General features: G+C 44.3%; 1 protein-coding gene across 4 annotated transcripts in view; it reads right to left on the reverse strand.

Moving 5' to 3' along the window:
- Positions 1-25,136, reverse strand: part of RER1 (retention in endoplasmic reticulum sorting receptor 1) — a 560,749-nt gene that overhangs the window by 393,369 nt on the left and 142,244 nt on the right. For all 4 annotated transcript variants that reach the window (XM_044062997.1, XM_044062998.1, XM_044062996.1 and 1 more), the window contains exon 4: positions 4,649-4,748. In XM_044062997.1, coding sequence (XP_043918932.1) covers positions 4,649-4,748 — 100 coding nt within the window. The remainder of the gene's footprint in view (positions 1-4,648; positions 4,749-25,136) is intronic.

Genomic DNA, 25,136 nt, shown 5'->3' on the forward strand with positions numbered 1-25,136 from the left:
TGAGATGGTCAGGACCGTACCCAAAATAGAGGAAGTTGGGACGGAGTCTGAGGACAAGACGGTCAAGGGTCTCAACAACACCGAGAGAACCCTCTCCACCACATCAAAGGCTGAAGGAGAACGGACATACTGAGAAGTGCCAGCCGGAGCCATTCCCCTCTTACCTGACAGGGGAGTCGGAGCCAAGACTCCAGAAGCCGAGATACTGAGGGGAATACTGCAGTCTGACATACTCTGAGCCGACGACAGCACCCTCCCAGATTAGACCCCATGGCTATGGCTCAGAGCTCAGATCCGACCCAGTTGGATCCGACATGCTCAAGGCAATGGCCAGCATCAAAGTAGAAGGTACCATGGGTGCCGACCCCGAGGGTCCTTGGATCCAAGGGCTCCAAAACCAAAGGCTGGATCGGCAAAGGAGTGATAGGAGTAAAGAAAGGCTGTGAGCTCCTACCTCTAGAGGGACAGGGGGCAGACCCACATCTGAATTTGGGTGCGGATAAACCTCCCCATCATCTTATCCATCTCCACTTCACTGAGGGTCCGAGTGGAGCGGGATGAAGCCACTGACACCAATCTGGAGTGCCGGTGGGGGGAAGCCAGTACGAGCCACCGGATCGGAGGTTCCTCCGGCTCCGGGGAGAACCTGGGAGAGTGGAGCCCGGGAGAACCAGGTCTGGTTTCTGCCCTAACCTTCGGCGGCAGGCTGGCCAGAGCTGAGCAATCTGGAGACCATTTCCTTGGCCTGTCCTCCACAGACTTCTCCCCTTCCCCAGACCTTTTGGTGGGAGTTTGAGTCCCAGAAACTGGGGAAACGGCAGAAGTTGATGCTGCACCTGAAGTGGAGGGTGTAGGGGCTACAGTCCCCAAAGGGGGAAGTAAGCTCTTGAGGATGAGCTTATCCCTCCTGTCCTTCAGTACCCTGAGATTAAACCCGGCACAGACAGGACAGGCGGTTTTGTAGGTGGGCCGACCTCAGACACACCACGCACAGAGTGTGGCCATCAGATGGGGAAAGTTTATGGCCACACTCAGTGCATTTTCTGAAACCTAGTTAGGGGTTTCAACCATGTCCCTAAACAGGCCTGAAAGTTAAAGAAGGAAGCAAAGGCACAAAAAATACACTAACAAACTCAACGACTAGCCCAGAACTTGGATCACAATACTTGCTTTTCCAGTGGCAAATGAGATATAAATGGAGGAAGGAGATGGGGCATTATGAGTATGGGGAGGAGCTCAGATCAGATACACATCTGTAACTCAAAGGTTAAAGATCAAATGAAGTCAACTACTTCAGATCTATTAAATGCAGAACATTACAATTCCCCCTGGACATTTCTTAAACAGCCAGTGCTGCCAGGCCAGAATTGTGCTACCAACAACATCTTTGCCACTCATCTTTACCTTACAGATCACCCAGGGAAACAACACAGGAAGAGACCTGTCCAGATATTAGAAAAAAAACATCCAGTGCCAGAGTCTATGTATGTGTGCATCTTAAGCATAACTTCAAACTGCCTGTTATCCAAGGATGCAAACAGACCTACCTCTGGAACATGCCACCTATACACTAGTTGAAGGAAAAAATTCCTGTCCAAAATCCATTCATGTGGCTTCACCAGTGTACTCTGATGAGAAGGTATGTAGACTGCATTTAGGGTCATATGAGACTACAAAGCTACCTCAGAGGCAGTCATGGCTAGATTGCAAAAGGTGCAAGAGCATGACCTCTCCTGACTCTTTGATATACTGCATGACATTAGTGTTGTCTGTCAGCACTTGGAAGGATACCCTTTGTCCACAGTGGTTTGACAGCATGAATCGTATCCAAACTTTTACGTCTCTATGATTCTTTCTTCCTTTAAGCTGCATCCAATCCCTGTACTCTGAAATTCTAAGTAAATGCTCTTCAAGCTAGGTTACAAAGCATCTATTAGGAACTGGTCTCTGGTGTTCTTGAATGAAGGGAACTACTTGTAGTAATGGAATCCTCTCCTCCATGAACTTGGAGTGTTGGCTCTAAGTACATTAGAGATATCTTTGGAGCCTCTTCATATGCAATCTGACCAGGGGCAGCATTACAATGTTAGACATCACATATCTCACAACCCTGAGTAATTCCCTCGCAGATACATATTCTCCAAGCTAGACTGCAGAAATAGAGTTATTCAGCTACTCCATTTTCTATGGCAACAAAAAGGCCGTCTTGGCAGATCATCCTTTGATTAATTTCTGAGGCAGACGTCCCTTGTACCATTATCATAGACATGCAAAGCCCGACAAAAAAACTTCAAAGCACTTTTCATTATTTTAAATTGTACATTTTACAATGTTTACAAATGGTTAAAAATATGCTTCCCCTCAACGCAACATACGAAGCAATGAAACACACTAAAAAAGTAACGGCCAAAATGGTTACAGATGAATTCTGATGAAGTCGACGAATCACTCCACAAAAAGTACGGAGGATAGAGTATTTTCTCCTTCACAGCTGAACTTCAGCAGACATCATATTTCTGCCTGGTCTAAGCAGCAAATGCTGTTTAAAATGTGGCCAGAGAACAGACACTTGCACAAATCACATTTTGGAAATGAAATGCAGCAATGACCCTTATAAAGAGCAACATCACGCAGAAAGAAGCTGAGCTATTCCAAAATCTTAATTCATTAATGTTCACAGCACTGATCACTCTCCCATGTTAATCAAGCTGTACTGCTTTGTAGGCTACCTTGTCCCTTTCAAGCAAACACTGTTAAAAGATGGACTACACACAGTGCTTTCATCACACTGTAACTTAACTGCAGTACGGATTCTGGGACAGTCAGTGCTGCGATAAAGCACACTATATGTAAGAAAATGACTTCAGCTAAAGAATAAATGCAAAATATCTGCTTTTCTTTTTCAGCTGAAAACATTTTTCTCAAATATAAATTTAGTGCCACTCTCAGCACTAGACAAATACAATCCAGCCTACCAGCAGTCAGGAATGTAATAATTAGCTGACTGCCACTAGGAGTTAACGAACTAAGCTAATCTGTCTGGTAGGATGCTGCATTCTTAGATTGGTGTCAAAATCAAAATAATGCCATTTTGACACAAGATCTCCTACAACTAGACTTCTCTGCCTGTTAACAAAATCTGTACTCAACATCAGAAGAGAGTGAAACATCATGTATCAAAATGTCAACTCCTATATGGTGAAGTGAAAACTATTAAGAAATATGCGCAGAATTCGACAATTTTGCTAAAAACTTAGAATGCTCCCAAGGAAAAGAGCATGTACTGATGAAAGACCTTCCAGAGAAGGAAATAAATTAAGCACTCACCACATTAGCCTGTCTGTGGGAAGGTTCCCTATAGTATCTGTTTGGATTTCCTTTTATGATATCCTCAGCTTGACCCATTACTAAAATTTATTCAGATCCTGTGCACCTTCAGCTGGTAAACAGTGCAATGCAAGTTGCTGGGTTAAGAAGACATACTCAGCCCCTGTGCTCCCCACTTCAAACATCCTCCAAGCACAAACCGAAATACACACATTCAAGAAATAAATACACAAATAAAAAAAAAAAAAAGAGAGAGAAACACAGGCATTTAAAGGAAAATCCATCCTCAAAAGATGGATGGAAATGTCACGCGCATACAACAGACAGGAAAGCAGGAGACAATGCAGAGATCCTTCTCAAATATCAACAGATATGGTGAGTATATAACCACTGCATTTGCTAATGAAGGTTCTCTACAGTTGGTAACTCTGGGGAAGGATCTCAAGCAGTGAGTACTGAAGCCATCATGGCAGGTCAGATGCACAGGCAAGCCAAAAAGCAAGTGCTCAGAAGGCACAGTCCTGTAACAAGAATATACCTGGACGCATAACTGCTTGCATCATATTCTGAGCAATAATGACTGGTGAAGGCATGAAATGACAAAGTTCTCATGGCACTCTCCACAACCCTACAATATACACTCCCAAAGAAAGCAAAAAAAGCAGCAACAACTCCTGGTGAAATAGCCTACAATAATAGTATTTTTCAAATGAAGGTCAGCTACCCAGAAACACAAAAATACAAACTCATTTCATCTGGAAATGGTTTGGTTTACATTACAAAATTCCTCCTTACACAGAGGAAGAAGGCAAACAGCTGAAATGCGTTTCTAACATTATCCAGAACAAGAGGCAAACCTGTGTTTCTAATAGTTTTGGCTAAAGGCAGGACTTAGGTTGACAGTGCAGATCTTTCCCCCCTTGGAATCTGACCCAAAAAGAAAAGGAAGATTAAAACTGCACAAGGATAGTTCTAATAGCACTTTTAGGAGGAAAATTATATGTCAGATTTGCTGGATGGCAACATGTCAGAAGCAAAGTTCTACTGATGGACATTCTGAGTGTGACAGTTCAAAAAACATTATGCAGACTTCATTTAATAAAGAACATTCACAATCACGACTTGCGAGCATACACAAAGTTCAACTTCACATGAAAACAGAAGTTTGACATTAATGCTAACCATAACAGGTTATATTTACACATACTTGATAACTCAAGCCGATTTACCTTTATGCTTTTATTTACAACTTTGACTGGATCACTGAGCTACAGCTCTGACACTAAAAATGTGGCAATACACCTACTATGCTTGCAGTTACCTGAATCTTCCAAGAGAGAAGGGTCCACCTTTGGGGACAAAAATGCAATAAAGAGATTGAGATGATAAATTCCCAAAGCATATGTTACAATGTACCATCCCTGAAAAACAAAAATTGTCAAAATGAAGCAAAAATAAACTACTTTTTTTTTTTAATTTTAGATAACATTTTGAAGACAGTTTCTTTATAGTTATATGAAACAGTTTTGCATTCTGGTTTAGGTATGGCCATTTTTCATTTACAATGTAAAATATTGAATAATTAAAACAGAATACTGCTTATATAATCCTTAAAAAATTAACAACCAAATTTTCCTTAAAATAGCTTCCTAGGAGATGCATCAGAAAGTACAGTTTTGTACCTACCATAAATGTAGATGTCCGATAGGTATGCATCTGCAGTCATAACATATGGGTTGTCCTACCTCAGGCAGCCCTTCGGTCGGCCGGATTCCAAAGTCTGGGTCTGGCCTCGGCTGATGTTGCACTTTCCCCGACATCAGAGTGTCTGGGGTATAAAAGCATCAGCCGACGCCATTTTCCTCAGTTTTTCTTGCCCCAGATGCCAGGTGCCCTCTAGGAAGGCTAAATTTGGATAAATGCTGAAAGTTCCAAACATTTGCAAATTATATACATGAATAAACAAACAAATACACCATAATAGATTCCCCCAGCTAGCTAAAAGAGGGGTAAGCACCCTAGGAATACCACAGAGGGGAAGGAGGGTGGGTAATCCTGACTGCAGATGCATACCTATCGGACATCTACATTTATGGTAGGTACAAAACTGTACTATGTCCTTCAAGGATGCATCTGCAGTCATAACATATGGATAGAATACCATAGCCAATCTGGGGGAGGAGGTACTAAGAGAAGGATAGTGTAGTTAAGATCCCCTGTAGGACTGCAGTTGCAAACCCTGCTCTGGATCTGGAGTATAAAAGTAGATTGTAATGCTTGGCAAATGTATGCATGGAGCTCCAAGTAGCAGCTTCTAAAATGTCCTTGGTAGCCACCCCCTGTAGGAAAGCTGTAGTGGTGGCCGTGGCCCTTGTGGAGTGAGGCCTGATATTTTCAGGAACTGTCTTTCCATGAAAGGAGTAGCAAAAGCGAATGCAATTTCCTATCCATTTTGAAATTGTCTGTTTGGAAATTGCTCTTCCTTGCACCCCAGTTGCATATGCTACAAAAAGTTGGTCAGTTTTTCTGCTAGTTTTTGTTCTGTCCAAATAGTAGCGTAGTTGTCTGTATATATCCAGGGTGTGCAAAAATTTTTCCCCTTTATTCTGTGGATTAGGGAAGAACGTAGGCAAGTGAATAGCTTGGTTCAAGAATACCCTGGATACCACCTTTGGCATGAAAGTAGGATTGGTTCTTAGTGACACTCTATCCTGGTGAAAAATAAGAAAAGGCTGCACTGCCATTAACGCTTGTAACTCAGATACTCTTCTTGCTGTAGTGATTGCCAGAAGGAAAGCAGTTTTCCAAGATAGAAACTGTAGATCCGCTGATGCTGCTGGTTCAAAATTTTTCCAGCACAAAATTGAGATCCCAGGCAGGTAGAGGGGGTGTTATTGGAGGTTTAACATTTTTTATCCCTCTCAGATATTGTCTGAGGAGAGGGTGTGAGAAGATGGGAGGATCCACATTGTATTCTGCTGAAATTGCTGAAGCATGAATCTTAATGGAAGAATAAGACAGGCCATTGTGGAACAATTCTGCTAAGTATTCTAGGATATGTGCTAGGTTTGCCACTGTGACATCTGTGCCCTTTGATGTGCTCCAAATGAAAAATCTCTTCCATTTAGCTGAGTATGTCTTCCTTGTGGAAGGTCTGCGAGCCTCCAGGATAATGTCCTTCACCCTCTGAGATAAAACAGTTTGATTGGAATTTAAGGAATTTTCCAGGCAGTTAGCTGCAATGTTTTCAAGTTGGGATGCAGGGTCTTGAAATTGTTCTGTGTTAGAAGAAGAGGCCATAGGGGGAGAGGCCATGAATTTGCCTGAGACATGCTTCTCAATAGTGGGTACCAGTGTTGTCTTGGTCAGTCCGGAGCCATTAGTATCACTTTTGGCTGTTCCTCCCTGATCTTCAGTAGAACCTTGTACATCAATGGGAGAGGTGGGAAGGCATATACTGTTAGGGCATTCCAGCTGAAAGAGAGAGAGTCCACCCTCCAAGCTTGTGGGTGATATGTCCTTGAGCAGAATGTCTTCAGTTGGTGGTTGAGTGGGGAGGCAAACAGATCTATCTCCGGCATTCCCCATGTCTTTGTTATGAGTCTGAAGATGTCTGGGTGCAGCATCCATTCGTGTGCATCCATGGTAGTTCTGCTTAAGCTGTCCGCTAGTGCATTTTCTTTTCCTGGCACGAATTGGGCCTGCAGTTGGATATTGAGATTCAGGCATAGATCCCACAGATTCATAGCCATCCGGCATAGAGGGTAGGAATGTGTGCCTCCCTGTTTATGTACCACATGACCGTGGTGTTGTCTGTCCTTATTAACAGATGTCCTTGTTGGAGGAAGGGTTTGAATGCCTCAATTGCATGCCTCACTGCCAGCATTTCCTTTTGGTTTATGTGCATGCTTAGCTGCCCTTGAGGCCATAGGCCTTGGATACATTTGTCCTCCATGTGTGCTCCCCATCCTCGGTCTGAGGCGTCCGTGGTGATGGTCTGCCTTGTTTTTGGTTTGTTGAAAGGCAACCCCTCTGTTGGACTGGCAGGCCTGAGCCCACCACAGGAATTCCTTTTGAAGGCATGGAATGATTGGTATTCATGGCTTCCAAACTGTGACTGTGTTGAGACAATACACTCCTTAGGTACCATTGTAATTTCCTCATATGCAGCCTGGCATGTGGGATTAAAATGATGCAGGATGCCATGTAACCCATGGCCTGCAGGATTTTCCTTGCAGTAAGCTGAGTTTGTCTTGTCAGAATCATGAAGTAATCTGGAAGTTGTTTTTGTTTTTCTTCTGTGAGAAAAGCCATTTGGGTGTTTGTGTCCAGATCTGCACCCAAAAAGGTTATCCTTTGGGATGGTACTAGTCTTGACTTTTGGATGTTGACTGTGTATCCCAAGGTCTGTAGCAGGTGTATGGCATAGGCCAAGTCCTTTAACAATTTTTTCTTGTTGTCCGCTTGTATTAGGCAGTCGTCCAGGTATGGATAAATTTGAATTCCCTGTAGTCTGCAATGTGCAATTACTGATGCCAGGCATTTTGTGAATACTCTGGGCAGTAGATAAGCCAAAGGGCAATGCTGAGAATTGATAATGCTCTGATCCTGCAAGAAATCTGAGGTGTCTTCTGCAATTTGGTCGGATAGGGACGTGCAGGTATGCCTCCTTGAGATCTAGAGTCACCAGCCAAGACTCCTTGCCCAACATGGGAAGAAATTGCTGTAGGGTCAGCATTTTGAATTTTGGCACAATGAGATAAGTGTTCAGTGCGGACAGGTCGAGAATAGGCCTCCATTGGTTTTCTTTTCTTGGTACAAGGAATAGTCTGGAGTAAAATCCTTGGCCTTGTTCTGAACATGGTACCTTTTCTATAGCTTTCATCTGAAGTAAATTGCTGATTTGTCTTAAAGCCTCTGCCTTCTGATTTGATGGAAGGTTTGGCAATCCGCTTCTTTTTGGCAAAGTGTGGAAGTGAAACCTGTATCCTTTGTCTATTATTTGCAATGTCCATGTATCCTTTGTAATGCACTGCCAGTTGTTTGGGAATAAAGACAGCTTTCCGCCCAAGGGTGCTTCCAGTTGATCCCTGGTAGGCGGAATCATAGTCAAGTCATTGGGTCTGTCCTGTAGTAGTGGTTGTAGTTGTAGCTGTTGCACTACTCCTCTGGTTGGCAGGCTGCCACTGACAGCCTCTGTAGGAGCCCTTCGATTGACCTCTGCCTCTAGGGCGCCTGTTCCTGCCTCTCTGGGCTCTGTTAGAGTCTGGAAAGGACCAATTCTTTGTAGGCCAGTTTCTGCTGAATCTCGGTGGTTGAACTTGCAGGAAATCTTTAACTGTTTGCACAGATTTTGCTTTTTCTTCAACCTTTTTTAGAATCTCCTGTGCAGGGGAGCCAAATAAATTTTGTTTCTCCATTGGAGCATCGAGGAGTTTAGCTTTGACATGGTCCGGCAAAGATTGCTCCTTCAGCCAGACATGCCTACGAATAACTGCCCCAGTCATAGCTGATCTAAATGAAGCCTCCAGTGCATCATAGCCACATTTTAAGAAATGATTACTAACCTGTTGTGAGTTATGTACCAAATCCTGAAGGGATTTACGGTCTAAGGGTTCAGGAGAAGAAAGTTTCTTATTCAGTTCATCTAACAAATACTCTTGGTACTGTATCATGTGAAATTGACAATTTAATGCCCTGGCAGAAAGAGTTGCAGATGTATACACCTTCTTTCTCCATCTCTCTAAAGCTCTAGACTCTCTTTCAGAGGGTAGGGGATTTTTGGCAGTAGCGGCTGCAACCCCTTTAGGGCCCTGAGAAATAGTTTCTGGGTCTGCAGCATGGGCTTTATACAGATGGAAATGAGAATCCGGGACCCTGTAATATCTGTCAGGTTTGGCAGGGGCTGGAGGAAGAGTATCAGGGGCTGTACTGACATCATTGTACACATCATCAATTACATTTAGAACAGGAGGTATAGCTAAGGGCCTATGCTGGGGCAAATGCAAAAAGGTCCTTAATCTTTTTCTAGAATCAGAGAAATCCTGACTTTGCCATTGAAAGTGCTCTCTCATGGAGTGTAAAGTCTCCCCCAAAGAAAAACTCTTCAGGAGGGGAGGCCGAAGGGATAGATTCCTCTGCATCTGAATCCTCAAAAGGCGAGTAAGCCCCCTTCCTGGTGGTCTGACAAGTCAGATCCATCAGTGGAATCATCTGAGGAGTGTGGTTCAGAGGGGTCAGTCCTGGGCCTTTTGTCTGGAGGAGGTTGAGAGGCCCTGTCTGGGTGAGGTTGTGAACCCCTAATTAAGGAGAGAAGGTCCTCAGCAAGGCTGAGGATCTGTGAACTAGAGGAAGGCCTCTGGGATGTAGATTTGGCAGGCAAAGCTTTTGAAATTTTTGCAGCTTTAGCCCTAGAGAAGGCCTTAATGGACATAGAAGCTGGGGGCCTAGCTGCCCCACGTGCAGGGGTAGAAATGTCCAAAGGTATGGTGTCGGACAATTCCTGAACACTAGCTTCGGTAGGTAGTTCTGTAGCTGACTCAGCCGGGGCCTCTCGGGCCTCGGTGGTCAGAGGTATGGTTTCGGAAGAAGGAATCGCCGAGGACTCGGTTTCGGCCGAAACCGAGACACTCGCGGTAGGCCTAGCCGTGGTTTCAGCCAAAACCGCGGGCCACGAGTGTCGGTCCTTTTCCTTGCGTTTTTTGACCATATGCGAAGTCGGAGTCTCCGACGGCATTTTATAAGCAAAAGCGGCTCCAAAAAATTCCTCTGCAAACTCCGACCGAAGTCTAAGAGTTCGTCGGTTGAAGGAGGCACAGGCTAAACAGGCCGATACGTCCTGGTCTGGGCCTAAGCAAGGAAGGCAGTAAGAATGGAAATCCTTATGAGGTATTTGTTTCCCACAAGTTAAACAATTATTTACTTTGTCTGACATCGGCTGAGGCAAGAAAGAGTCCCCAATGGGGTACTTAGCTTTTTTCGAAGTCTTCGGTAGCTGAAATCACTGGATCTGACCGACCGGCACTTGCGAACAGCTTTTGCTTCGGGCATCGCGCGGCAAGAAAGACTGAGGAAAATGGCGTCGACTGATGCTTTTATACCCCAGACGCTCTGACGTCGGGGAAAGTGCGACATCAGCCGAGGCCAGACCCAGACTTTGGAATCCGGCTGACCGAAAAGCTGCCTGAGGCAGGACAACCCATATGTTATGACTGCAGATGCATCCTTGAAGGACATCACCTGCCCTACACTCACAGGAATAATTTAGAAAATAAAATATAGCGTTAAACTCATGTAGACAACTCAATTTACTGTCCACCTCTTACCATACTACAACATTTTGGTCAACATGAATGACTACCTTGGGGTTGTTGGCTTCTTCAGTACTTGCAGCCAAACGGCTGTCCTGATTATGTTGTCTGAGGGTAGGGGATGGTTGAGTAAGTATTCCCAAAGATGTGCATGCTTCTTGAAGACCTAGCATTACAATAACGATGCAAAATGTGGTTTACTTTCAGTAACAGGAAAGGTAGTATCCCTACCTGAAATATCGAGGTAATACTAACTACATTAAACACAGGTGTGTGAATTTAATATATATATATATATATATATATATATATATATATATATATATATATATATATATATATATATATATATATACACACACACACACACATATATATATATATATATATATATATATATATATATATATATAGATATAAAATTTATAATATATACAACAAAAAATATATATACATAAATTACGTATATATATATATATATATATATATGTGCATATATATATATATATATAAAATATATATATATATATATATATATATATATATGTGTGTGTGTGTGTGTGTGTGTATATATATATATATATATATATATATATATATATATATATATATATATACATATGTATAAATAAAAGAAGTTATGTACTTACCATAATGTTCCATGTTTGTAGTCCATCTCGCCTACATTCTTGCCGGATGGGTTCAGAGCCGATTCTCGGCTCCGACTCGGCCGATACCAAAGCTCGAGAGCTTTTCCTGGCTCGAGGCCAACCCCTATTCCCATGCTGTCTCACGGCAATTCCCCAGATCTTGTTTGCAAGAAAGTAATAGGTACATAATAGTCAGTAAACGATCAATAACTATGCACATACAGACAGAACACTGTGTAAAGTATCTATGCCAGGTGGACAGACAAAGTATAGTTGTGTACACCTACCATAAATTTAGATGTTAGAGTGTCTTCACTGTTGCAGTCATGACTGTAGGGTTCTCCCCTGCCGGCAGGCAGCTCTCGGTCGGCCAGAATCCCAAAGTCTGGGTCCGGCGTCGACTGTTCAACCCTGCTCCCTGACGTCAGAGCGCCTGGAGTATAAAGCTGACAGCCGACGCCATCTTCTCCAGTTTTTCTTGCCCCAGATGTCAGCAGTCCTAAAATGAAAATGGTCCCAAAACCTTTGCAAATACACCTCAGAAGAATGGTGAAAAAAGGAACCACACAAAAGTAAAAATAAGAGGGGACAGGAGGGAGGGAAACACAGACTGCAACAGTGAAGACACTCTAACATCTACATTTATGGTAGGTGTACACAACTGTACTATGTTCATCGTGTTTCACTGTTGCAGTCATGACTGTGGGGTAGAATCCCAAAGCTGAAGGAAAGGGAGGTGGTCATAAAGAAGGAGGGGTGGCCAAAAGGCCCTGCAAGACTGCAGAGGCAAAGCCTGCCCTAGACTTAGAGTAGAGAGGCAAATTGTAGTGCTTAGAGAAAGTGTGCACTGAACTCCAGTTGCAGCTTCCAAAATGTCCTTGGTAGGAACTCCCCTGAGGAAGGCGGCAGAAGTGGCAGCAGCTCTGGTGGAATGAGTCCGTATGCTCCCTGGGATTTGCTTTTCATGATGTGAATAACAAAATCTGATTCCATGAGCAATCCATTTAGAAATGGTCTGTTTAGAAATGGCTTTACCTTGGGAACTAGAAGCATAAGAAACAAACAATTGTTCTGATTTTCTGATGTCCTTGGTTCTATTCAGGTTAAAACGTAGTTGTCGATGTACATCCAAGGAATGTAAGATCCTTTCCCCTTTATTTTGAGGAGTGGGGAAAAAGGTTGGCAAGTGTATAGTCTGATTTAAAGCCACTTTGGAAACCACCTTAGGCATGAAAGTCAGATTAGTCCTCAAAGATACCCTGTCTTGATGAAAAATAATATAAGGTTCCACTGCCATAAGAGCTTGTACCTCTGAAACTCTCCTGGCAGAGGTAAGTGCCAACAGGATAGCTGTCTTCCAAAATAAAAACTTGATGTCAGCAGAAGCGGCAGGCTCAAAAGGAGGCAAGGTTAGTTTTTCCAAAACATAATTGAGATCCCAAGCAGGAATAGGAGGAGATCTAGGAGGTCTTAAGTTCTTAGCTCCTCTGAGGAACTATCTCTTGAGCTGGTGGGAAAAGATGGGAGGGTCTGTATTATAATGAGCAGAGATAGCAGAAGCATGGATCTTAATGGAAGAGTAAGAGAGACCCTTATGCAAGAGATCCATCACGTAAAGTAAAATTAAAGTAATGTTAGGAAGAAGAGGATCAGAATCCTGAGTTTGCATCCAGGAACAAAATCCTTTCCATTTTCCTGAATAAGATTTCCTAGTGCTAGGACGTCTGGCTTCTAAAATGACATCCATAACCTGCTCGGGAAGGAAAGAAGAAATCAAAGGCCTGGATTAACCAGGACACCAAGCTGAGAGTTCTGACATGAGAGTGTAGAACCTGACCCTGATGCTGGGACAGAAGGTTCGGAGACTGAGGTAAATCCCAAGGAGGCTCCAGGCATAGGTTTACTAGAGTTGGATACCAAAACTGGCGAGGCCAATTCGGAGCCAACAAGATTATCATCTTGGGTTTGTCCTGTTTTATCTTCAATAAAACTCGTGGAAGAAGAGGAAGAGGCGGAAAGGCATGTCCCGAGAGGTTCCTGTAACTGAATGACAGGGCATCCACTTTCCAAGCCTCCTCGTGGAATGTCCTGGTGCAAAACTTCTGTAGCTGATGATTTAAATGGGATGCAAAGAGATCTATGTGAGGACATCCCCATACTGCTGTTATCATCCTGAATATTTTGGTGTCCAGCATCCACTCGTGTGGATCTGAAAGGTTTCTGCTCAAACTGTTTGCCAGTAAGTTTTGTTTCCCTGGTAGAAACCGAGCTTGAAGATCCAAATTGCAAGCTAAAGCTGTGTCCCATAAATCCATGGCTAGTCTGCAAAGGGGGTAGGAATGAGATTCCCCCTTGTTTGTTTATGTACCACATAACTGTGGTGTTGTCTGTCCGTATTAGTAGTTGTCCTGGTTGTATGAGATTCCTGAAGGCCAACAGAGCTTTCTGAACGGCTAACATTTCCTTTAAGTTGATATGCAGGTGCTTCTGATCCGTTGTCCAAAGACCCTGCAGACAATTGCCCTGAAAATGGGCTCCCCAAGCATAATCCGAGGCGTCCGTGGTTAGAATCTGAGAGGCAGGAGGTAGACGGAAGGGCTTCCCTATGTTTAGAGCACATGCCCTGGACCACCAAAGAAATTCCTTTTGAAGGCAAGGAAGAACAGGACTCAGTATGTCCAAACTGTGGTAATGCTGAGACCATACACTCTTTAGGTACCACTGTATTTTCCTCATGTGTAGTCTTGCATAAGGTACGAGAAGGATGCAGGAGGCCATGTAACCCAAAGCCTGCAGGAATTTCCTTGCAGATAGATGGGTTAGAGCTGCCAAGGCTTTGAAAGTTGATGCCAGCTGTAATTGTTTTTCGGATGTCAGAAATGCTATCTGGGTTGTAGTGTTTAGAAGAGCACCCAGAAAAGTTATCTGTTGTGATGGTGTCAAATTTGACTTTATGTTTACAGCGAATCCCAGGAATTTGAAGAGGTTTTGTACAAAGTCTAGATGCTGGAGTAAGACATCCTTGCTGTCTGCCTGAATTAGACAATCGTCCAGATAAGGGTAAATTTGAATTCCCTTGAGTCTGCAGTAAGCTACTACTGGAGCCAGGCATTTGCTAAAGACCCTGGGCGCAGTAGACAATCCAAAGGGCAGCGCAGAGAATTGAAAGTGCCTTGATCCGGCCTTGAACCCGAGGTATTTTCTGCTATCCTGCCTGATGGGAATGTGTAAATATGTCTCCTTTAAATCCAAAGTCACCATCCATGCATCTTTGGACAGCATTGGGAGTAACTGCTGCAGAGTAAGCATCTTGAATTTTGGAATCTCGAGAAAGGTGTTGAAGACCAACAGATCCAGAATGGGTCTCCATGAATTTTGCTTTCTTGGGACTAGAAAGAGCCTTGAGTAAAAACCTTTTCCCATCTCTGAAAGAGGAACCAGTTCTATGGCATTCATAGCCAAAAGAGCCTCCACCTGGTTTAAGGCCTCCTTCCATTGATGTTTTGGAAGGTCTGGCCATCTGCTTGGCCTTGGCAAAGTATGAAAGTGGAATTTGTAACCTCTTAAAATCACATCCAAAACCCATTTGTCCTGGGTTATTTGAGTCCAATTTTGGTAAAAAAGAGAGAGTTTTCCTCTGAGAGGGGCTTCCAGGCAAGACATTCCTGTAGCCCAACAGAGGGAGTCATTGAGTTTGTTTCCTTTGAGACTGTGGCCTGTCCTCTCCTGCCCTAGGGGTAGAAGCAGTCCATTGCCTTGGTCTATAAGCAGCTTGTGTTTGAGGCCTCCCTCTGGGGCGTCTATATCTACCCCTTTGAAGCCTATCTGAAGAGGGAAAGGACCAATTTTTTGATGGCCAATTCCTGCTAAATCTAGGAGGCTGTACTTGCAAGAAATCTTTAACTGTTTGCATGGATTTCGCCTTATCCTCCATCTTTTTAATCACCTCTTCAGCTTTAGATCCAAACAAAACATTCTGCTGAACAGGAGCATCCAATAATTTAGCCTTTACTTGCTCAGGTAAATTTTGTTCCATTAACCATGCATGTCTTCTAATGACTGTGCCAGAGGCCGCAGCCCTACAAGAAGCCTCCAAGGCATCAAATCCACAGTGTAAAACATGCTTCCCAACTTGATCAGTGGCATGCAATAAGTCATGTAGTTCCTTATCCTCTGCACAGGCAGAAATGGAAGTAAATTTCTGTTTTAAGACAGACAATAGAAATTGCTGATATTTAAGCATATGAAACTGACAGTTTAAAGCCCTAATGGACAAAGTAGCAGAAGTGTACACCTTTTTGCCCCATCTTTCCAAGGCTCGAGAATCCTTTTCAGTAGGAATAGGATTTTTGGCAGTAGCGGCCTTAACACCCTTAGGACCCTGAGAAATGGTTTCAGGGTCAGCAGTAGGATTCTTGTACAAAAACTGATGGGAATCAAGCACCCTGTAGTACCTATCAGGCTTAAGAGGAGCAGGAGGTAAAGAGTCAGGGGTTAAATTAGCCTCCGAAAAGGCATCATCCACAATATCCAAAACAGGGGGAATAGCCAGGGGTCTATGTTGGGGAAGAAGAAGAAAATCCCTCAGTCTTTTCTTGGATTCTGAATACTTCTGTCCCTCCCAGTGAAAATGTTCCCTCATTTCATGCAGAGTTTCCCCAAAGGAAAAATCCTCAGGAGGAGAAGCTGAAGGAATGGAATCTTCCGCATCAGAATCCTCATAAGGAGGAAAAGAATATTCCTGATCAGAAGAAGAAACTGAGGAAACAGAAGCCTGATCAGAGGAATCATAATAAACATCCTGCCTTGGCCTTTTGTCTGGAGGGGGATGAGAACCCCTAATCATTGTAAGTAAATCCTCCGCCGTCTTGAGTAACTGTTTCTGTGACTTGGGAGCTGGTTCAGAAGAAGCCTGTGTAGAAGTCTTTGATTTAGAAGGAGTCTTTGCCTTTGTCCTTGGCTTTGCCTTTACCTGAAGCTGAGTAGGCCTGAAAACCCCTTCGGAAGCTGGTACCTGCACAACGGCTCCAGACCCATCCGAAGGAGCGTTGTCCGAAGGTCCTGCAACAGATATTTAAAGGCCTGGTTGGCTCCTCATGAGAGTCCGTTTCGGCCATCGGTTCTGAAATGGCAGACGACAGGGGCTGCAAAAGCGCCTCACTGACGACGGCCGAACTTGAAGCTGGCTCCACATGTGCGCTATCATCAGATTTGGACCTCGGAGGCCTGTCTATCTTTGCGATGCTTTTTGTGAACTCCGGTACATGGAAGCATGTCCGACGACATTTTGTAGTTAAAGCGTCTACCGAAGTAATGAAAGGCAAAACCGTACCTTCGCTTAATTGTACGTTGATTGAATCTAGCACAAAACAGACAACTAGCTACATTGTGGTCAGGGCCCAAGCAAGGAATACAGTAAGAATGAAAATCCTTATGAGGTATTTTCTTCCCACATGAAATACAATTATTAACTTTTTCTGACATCGGAGTGGAGCAAGAAAAAAGTTTCCCCAACGGGGTACTTAGCTTTGAGTGGAGAAGAAAGTCTTCGGACCGAAGTAAGTAGAAATATTCGTCAGGAGTCAACCGACCGGCACTTGCGAACTGCTTTCACCGCACGGCAAGAAAAACTGGAGAAGATGGCGTCGGCTGTCAGCTTTATACTCCAGGCGCTCTGACGTCAGGGAGCAGGGTTGAACAGCCGACGCCCGACCCAGACTTTGGGATTCTGGCCGACCGAGGGCTGCCTGCCGGCAGGGGAGAACCCTACAGTCATGACTGCAACAGTGAAACACGATGAACATCTACAACTGGGTCAGACAATATAATGTATAGTCCACCAGTTTCTCCAAGAAACAGGAAGGGGGAAGGAGGGTGGGATGCAAGAATGTAGGATAGACTACAAACATGGAACGTTAAGTACATAACCTTTATGTTATGCAGTCCTAGCTCGTCGTAATTCTTGCTGGATGGGACAGCGTCCCTAGCACCTTTCGTCCCCAGCACCTTTATCCCGGGTGGCTCAAGCAAAGAGACTCTTCAGCACAGTGGACCCAAAGGATGACTTCTCCCGGGAGGCCAAGTCCAATCTGTAATGAGTGACAAGGGTATGAGGTCTTGCCCAAGTAGCTGCTGCACAAATGGAATCAATTGGGAGTCTATATCTAAAGGCATATGAAGTTGATACTGCTCTTGTTGAATGGCCTTTTACTATGGCTGGTAATTGTTTGCCAGAAGCTTTGTAAGCAAATGAAACGCAGTCTGAAAGCCAATTAGACAAGGTGACCTCAGAAACAGGCAAGCCTTTATTTTTGTCTGAAAAAGAAACAATTGATCCGATTTTCTAAATTCTTTAGTACTGTGCAGGTAAAAACTGAGAATTCTGTGGACGTCCAATTGGTGTAGTCTGTATTCTGATTTATTAGTATGATTTGTGAAGAAAAAGTACAGTTTTGTACATACCATAAATGTAGATGCTCGAGTGTATTCACTGTTGCAGTCATTACACCTGGGTTATCCTGCCGTCAGGCAGTTCCCCAGTTGGCCTGAGTTCCAAAGTCTTGGTCCAGCGTCGGTTGCTGTCGCCTCCTCCCTGACGTCAGTGCGGCAGGGGTATAAATTTTATTTATTTTATTTTATTTATTTATTTAACATTTGTTGACCGGGAAAGATAAAAGATGCAGCCGATGCCATTTTCTTCAGTTTTTCTTGCCCCAGATGTCAGGTGCCCCCAAATAGGTAGGCAATTTATATAGCTAATAAAACATACATAAGAAAAGCAAACAACAACTTTCAGTTACCAGCAAATACTCCCCATAGGTAGTAAAGGGTAGAAGACATACCAGCAAGTAACAGGGGAAGGAGGGAGGGTAACCTGGACTGCAGCAGTGTCTACACTCGAACATCTACATTTATGGTAGGTACAAAACTGTACTATGTTCATCGTGTTACACTGCTGCAGTCATTACACTTGGGTAGAACCCCAAAGCTGAGGTAGGGAGGCTGGTTCTATGAGGCATTAGGGGTGGCTATTAGGCCCTGCAGCACTGCAGTGGCGAAGCCAGCTCTGGATTTAGAGTAAAGAGGCAGATGGTAATGCTTGGTGAAGGTATGCACAGAACTCCATGTTACTGCTTCCAAAATATCCTTGGTAGGTACTCCTCTGAGGTAGGCAGTTGAAGTGGCTGTTGCCCTAGTCGAGTGAGATTTAATGCTACTAGGTACAAGTTTCCCATGGTGAGTATAGCAAAAATCTATACAATATCCATTTTGAAATAGTCTGTTTAGAAATGGCTTTTCCTTGTGCTCCCGCAGCAAATGCTACCAATAATTTCTCAGATTTTCTGAAAGCTTTGGTTTTGTCCAAGTGGTAGCGTAACTGCCTATGAATGTCCAAATAATGCAGTAGTCTCTCCCCTTTATTCTGTGGTTTTGGATAAAAAGTTGGCAAGTGAATAGTTTGGTTTAGAGCCACACTTGATACCACCTTTGGCATAAACGTAGGGTTAGTTCTTAAAGACAGCCTGTCCTGGTGGAAAATGAGGAAAGGTTCCACTGCCATTAGTGCCTGTAATTCTGAAACTCTTCGTGCTGATGTTATTGCCAGGAGCAGAGCAGTTTTCCAAGAGATATATTTTAATTCTGCTGTGCTAGCTGGCTCAAAAGGAGATAACGTAAATTTTTCCAAAACAAAGTTGAGGTCCCAAGTTGGAGTAGGTGCTCTACAGGGCGGTCTTACGTTTTTAGCCCCTCTGAGGTACTGTTTTAGCAAAGGATTAGAGAAAATTGGTGGATCCGTGCTGTAATGAGCAGAGATAGCAGAGGCATGGATCTTGATGGATGAAAAGGAGAGGCCTTTGTCCAGCATCTCAGTTAAATACTGTAGTATCTGAGGAATGTTTGGGACAAGAGGGTCAAGGTTGTGAGCCTGGCTCCAGGCACAGAATCTCTTCCATTTATCCGAATAGGCTTTCCTGGTACTAGGCCTTTTGGCCTCCAGAATGACATCCATAACAGCTTTGGAGAGAGGCATTGCTTGCTTTACTAAGGAATCTTCCATGCAGCTAGGTTTTAAGGTCTTTAGCTGGCTGTGGAGTATCTGATTGTTGTGCTGAGTCAGCAGATGTGGGATTTGAGGCAAAATCCAGGGTGGTCTTTGTGCTAAAAACTTTAAGACTGGGTACCAGTGTTGTCGTGGCCAATCTGGTGCAATCAGGATCATCTTTGGCTCTTCTTGTCTGGCTTTTATGAGTACCTTTGGAAGGAGAGGTAGTGGTGGGAAAGCGTATACTTGTAGGTTCCCACAGCTGAATGAGAGGGCAACCAATTTCCATGCTTGTGGATGGTAACACCTTGTGCAGAATTTTTGTAGCTGGCAGTTTATTGGCGATGCAAACAGATCTATGTCCGGGCTCCACCATTTCTGTGTTATCATTCTGAATATTGGTGGATTCAATTCCCATTTGTGTGGATCCATGATGCTTCTGCTTAAGTCGTCTGCCAGTGTGTTTTTCTCTCCTGGCAGGAATTGTGCTTGCAGATGAACTTGAAGGTTTACAGCTGTGTTCCACAAGGTCATAGCTTGTCTGCATAGGGGGTAGGAGTGAGTGCCCCCTTGCTTGTTTATGTACCACATAACTGTGGTGTTGTCTGTCTTCAGCAGTAGTTGTCATGGATTCAGCAGGTCCTTGAAAGCTATAAGGGCATTTTGTACAGCTAGCATCTCTTTTTGATTGATGTGAAGATGCCTTTGTTCTGCAGGCCACGTGCCCTGAATACATTTGCCTGCCATGTGTGCTCCCCAGGCGTAATCCGATGCATCTGTTGTCAGTGTTTGCCTGGCTGTGGGTTGCATAAAAGGCTGTCCCTTGTTGAAGTGACAAGCTTGAGCCCACCACTGAAATTCCTGTTGAAGGCAAGGGATTAGTGGTATAACTGTTTCCAAACTTTGACAGTGTTGAGACCATACATTCTTTAGGTACCATTGTAGTTTCCTCATATGCAGTCTGGCATATGGAATTAGTAGTATGCAGGATGTCATGTAACCCAAGGCCTGCAGAATTTTTCTTGCAGGGAGTTGGGTCTTTGTTGCCATCAATTGAAAGTATTGAGTCAGTTGTTCTTGCTTGTCTGGCGTGAGATAAGCCATCTGGGCCGTTGTGTTCAAGCTGGCACCCAGGAATATAATCGCTTGTGAGGGCACTAGTTTTGATTTCTTTTCGTTTACTGTGTACCCCAGGCAACTTAACTTTTTTTACAAATGCCAGATGTTTTAGAAGAATGTCCTTGCTCTCTGCTTGAATCAGGCAGTCGTCCAGGTACGGATAAATGTGAATTCCTTTCTGTCTGCAAAATGCAATTACTGGTGCCAGGCACTTTGTGAAGACCCTGGGCGCAGTAGATAAGCCAAAGGGCAACGCAGAGAATTGGTAGTGCATTGAACCAGCTATGAATCTGAGGTATCTTCTGCAGTTTTGTCTGATAGGGACCATGCAGGTATGCCTCCTTGCGGTCCAAAGTCACGAGCCAAGCTTTCTTGCCAGCATGGGAAGAAGCTGCTGTAGTGTCAACATTTTGAATTTCGGAACATCCAAGTAAGTGTTTAGAGATGAAAGATCCAGAATGGGCCTCCAGGCTTTGTCCTTTCTGGGTACCAGAAAGAGTCTCGAGTAAAATCCTTGTCCTTTCTCCTGTGATGGTACCTGTTGAATAGCTCTCATATCCATGAGTGCTGTAATTTGTTTTTGAGCCTCTGCCCATTGATTTGGTGGCAGATTTAGCATTCCTTTTAACCTTGGCAGAGTATGAAATGGGAAACCTGCAACCTTGAAATACAATGTTGAGAACCCATTTATCTTTGGTGATCATTTGCCAATTGTGGTGGAAGAGTGCCAGTTTTCCTCCCAAGGGGGCTGCCAAGAGGGATTTGTTTGGCAGCTGTAGTGAGAAGTCATTGGAGCTGCTTTTTATATGATTGTGGCCTGTCTTCCCCTTCTTTCTGGCCTGATGCAACCCATTGTCGCGGCCTGTAAGGACCTTCTGAAACTCGAAAATGAAAATTTCAGGAGTCGACCGACCAGCACTTGCGAACTGCTTCTGATTCGGGCACCACACGGCAAGAAAGACTGATGTAATGGCGTCAGCTGCATGCTTTATACCCCAGACTACCTGACATCATGGAAGATGAGGCAGTAACCGACGCAGGACCCAAGACTTTGATAATCAGGCCAACTGAGGGCTATTGCAAGCAGATAACCCAAATGTGATGACTGCAACAGTGAAACACAAAGAACACTGGATGATGGTAACTGTGCACACGGCTTACCTCGATCTGGCCAAGGCTTCTGACACAATACCCTACTCAGGCATTACAGACAAGCTCACTAGTTTAGGTAGAAACCCTCTCTTCACCTGCTGGATAGCCAAATGGCTCACTGACAGGACTCAAGAGGTCAAAATAGGCAAGGCCAATTTCACCAACAGGCCAGTCACTGGCGGAGTCCCCTACGGCTTGATATTGGACATGCACCCTTTTGCCAGCTATTCCTCTGAAATGGAAGCACATGCTGCAGGTTTATGACCAAGTTTGCAGATGACTGCAAGCTGGGAGTTATCATCAACTCCACTGCAGACACTAACATTCCTTAAGAAGGTCTACCTCAGACTAATAAATGGTGCGAAAGCCATGGTCTTAAACTCAATGTTAAGAAATGCATAATTGTACCCTTTGGAAAATCAACCATCTCAGCTAATCACCATGTTGATGACACACCCCCAAGAGTCAAACCAGTGGTCAGGGATCTGGCTACGCACACAGGCAATAGCGTTACCTTCAACTACCACAAGGCTACAGTGGTGAGGAAATCCTTTTACGTTGCACAACTTATAAGTAAAGACATTGCATCTAGGTCCAGAGAAGTCATTATCCCACTATACTCCACCTTCATCAGACCAGAATACAATGCTCCCTTTTGTATGTACCTGACCAGGCATATGCAGCAACTAGAGCGACCACAAAGGTTCCCTACAAAAACTATACAAGGTGTAACAAACGTGACTTATCCAGAGCACCTTAATGCCCTTTTCCTCTACTCAATCTCTTTAAAGATTGTGGAGGGGTGATCTATGCCTGGCTTACAAGGCATCCGCAAATCCTACAACTTCTGAATCTCCTACATATGTGTACATCAAAAAGTACCAAAAATACAAGGTCTAGGGACCTGAATTTTGTTCGTGACTTAAACAGAACATACTGGAGAGAAAATAAGTGTCCCAGAGACTGCCCCTCCTATGGAACAGGCTTCCCATCCATGTGAATTAGAATGTCTACTATGCACTTAAGCACGACCTAGACAAGTGGATGGGGAACAGGAAATATACACCAGGCCTGGCACCCATGTCCCTTATAAATGTCTGGGCCTCAATGTTGTATTTGGATGCAGAACATCATTATTCTTTCAGGAAAACTTGGCAAGGCTTAGAAACACCCCTTGGATTGTTAGCCTAGTAAAGTACAGTTGTGTACAAGTACCATAAATGTAGATGTTAGCGTGTATTCACTGTTGCAGTCATCACATTTGGGTTATCTGCCTGCAGGTAGCCCTCAGCTGGCCTGAATACCAAAGTCTTGGATTCTTGCACTGGATGCTCTCTCTCCTTCCATGACGTCAGGTCGTCAAGGGTATGAAACATGCAGCTGACGCCATTACATCAGTTTTTCTTGCCACAGATATCAGGTGCCCCCACAATGGAAAGCAATTATATGTTAAGGTACACCCCCAAACAGCAAATACACCAAAAAGCTTAACTACACCAAACAAGAAGGAAAGGTAGAGCCAAGGGAAGTCAAGGGGCTTGAAGGAGGGTAACCAGGACTGCAACAGTGAATACACTTCAACATCTACATTTATGGTAAGTGCACACAACTGCACTATGTTCTTCGTGTTTCACTGTTGCAGTCATCACATTTGGGTTGATTCCCAAAGCTAAGGAAGGGAGGAGGAAGTTAGAGAGCACTAGGGCCAGCTATTAAGCCCTGCAAAACTGCAGTGGCAAAGCCAGTTCTGGATTTGGAAAAAACAGGCATGTGGTAATGCTTGGTGAAGGTATGTACAGAGCTCCAGGTAGCAGCTTCAAGGATGTCCCTGGTAGGGACTCCTCTGAGAAAGGCTGTACAGGTAGATGCAGCCCTGGTGGAATGTGATCTTATCCCCCGTGAGGTAGGTTTTTTCATGGTGCTTATAGCAGAAATGAATCCATTTAGAAATGTTTGTTTTGAAATGGCCTTCCCCTCTGACCCTGCAGCCAAGCCAACTAGCAGCTGTTCATATTTCCTGAGAGGCTTAGTCCTGTCCAAATAAAATCCAACTTGTCTGTGCATGCCCAAAGAGTGCAGTATCCATTCTCCTTTGTATTGTGGATTCGGGGGAAAAGGTGGGCAAATGAATGGACTGATTTAGGGCCACACTAGACACCACCTTGGGCATAAAGGAAGGAATGGTCCTGAGGGAAACCCTGTCTGCATGGAAGATAATGAAGGGCTCCACTGCCATGAGGGACTGTAATTCAGACACTCTTCTTGCTGAAGTGATTGCTAGAAGGAAGGCTGTTTTCCATGAAAACAATTTCAATTCTGCAGCTGGCTCAAAAGGAGGGAGAGTAAGCTTTTAAAATAAAAAAGTTAAGGTCCCAGGCTGGGGTAGGGGGTCTCCTGGGGGATCTTCAATTTTTGGCCCCTCTGAGGAACGGCTTTAGCAGGGGGTGAGAGAAGAGGGGTGGTTCAGTATTATAATGTGCTGAAATGGCAGAGGCATGAATTTTAATTGATGAGAAGGGCAGGCCCTTGTGGAGCATTTCAATTAAGTACTGAAGTATATGAGGTAAGCTGGGCACCGATGTGCCCATCTCAAGTCTGGCTCCAGGAAAAGTATCTTTTCCACTTCTCAACATAGGATTTTCTAGTACAAAGCCTCCTTGCCTCCAGAATGACATCTAGCACCTGCTTACAGAGGGGTGCTATTGGAGACCTCAAGGAATTAGCCAGGCTGCAAGGTTCAGGGTTTGAAGTTGAGGGTGCAGAATCTGGCCCGCCTGCTGGGACAGCAGGGAAGGGGTCTGAGGCAGGTGCCATGGTTCCAGCAGTGTCATACTTCGCAAGAGGGGGTACCAATGCCGGCGTGGCCAGTCTGGTGCAATCAGTATTGTCCTTGGCTTGTCCTGTTTGATCTTTAGCAGAACCTTCGAGAGGAAAGGCAGAGGGGGAAAGGCATAAACCGAGAGGCTTTCCCAGGTAAAGGACAGGGCATCCACTTTCCAAGCATGACAGTAGGAGGTCCTTGTGCAGAATTTATCCAATTGGTAGTTCTGAGGGGAGGCAAACAGGTCTATCTCTGGAGTCCCCCATTTGTTCCTCAAGAGGTTGAATATTTCTGGTTCCAGTTTCCATTCGTGTGGGTCCATGAGATTTCTGCTTAGGTCATCTGCAGGAGTTTAGCTTGCCTGGCAGGAAATGAGCCTGTAAGTGCATCTGGTAGCTCAAGGCTGTGTTCCACAGAGCCATGGGCTAGTCTGCAGAGAGGGTATGAGTGGGTTCCCCCCTGCTTGTTTATGTACCACATAACTGTGGTGTTGGCTGTCTTTACCAATAATTGTCCTGGAAGAATGTGGTCCTTGAAGGCTGTCAGGGAATTCTGGACAGCTAACATCTCTTTTTGGTTGATATGCAGGTGCATCAGTCTCGGGTTTCCATTTGCCCTGAATGCACTGCCCTGCCAAGTGAGCCCATCCATGCATAGTCTCAGGCGTTTGTTGTTAGGGTTTGGGCGGCAGGGGGGTAGAGTGAAATGGAGCT

The sequence above is a fragment of the Protopterus annectens genome, chromosome 2.part1 (assembly GCF_019279795.1).
Source record: "Protopterus annectens isolate FY-2018-M chromosome 2.part1, PAN1.0, whole genome shotgun sequence".
In the NCBI taxonomy this organism is placed as follows: domain Eukaryota; kingdom Metazoa; phylum Chordata; order Ceratodontiformes; family Protopteridae; genus Protopterus; species Protopterus annectens.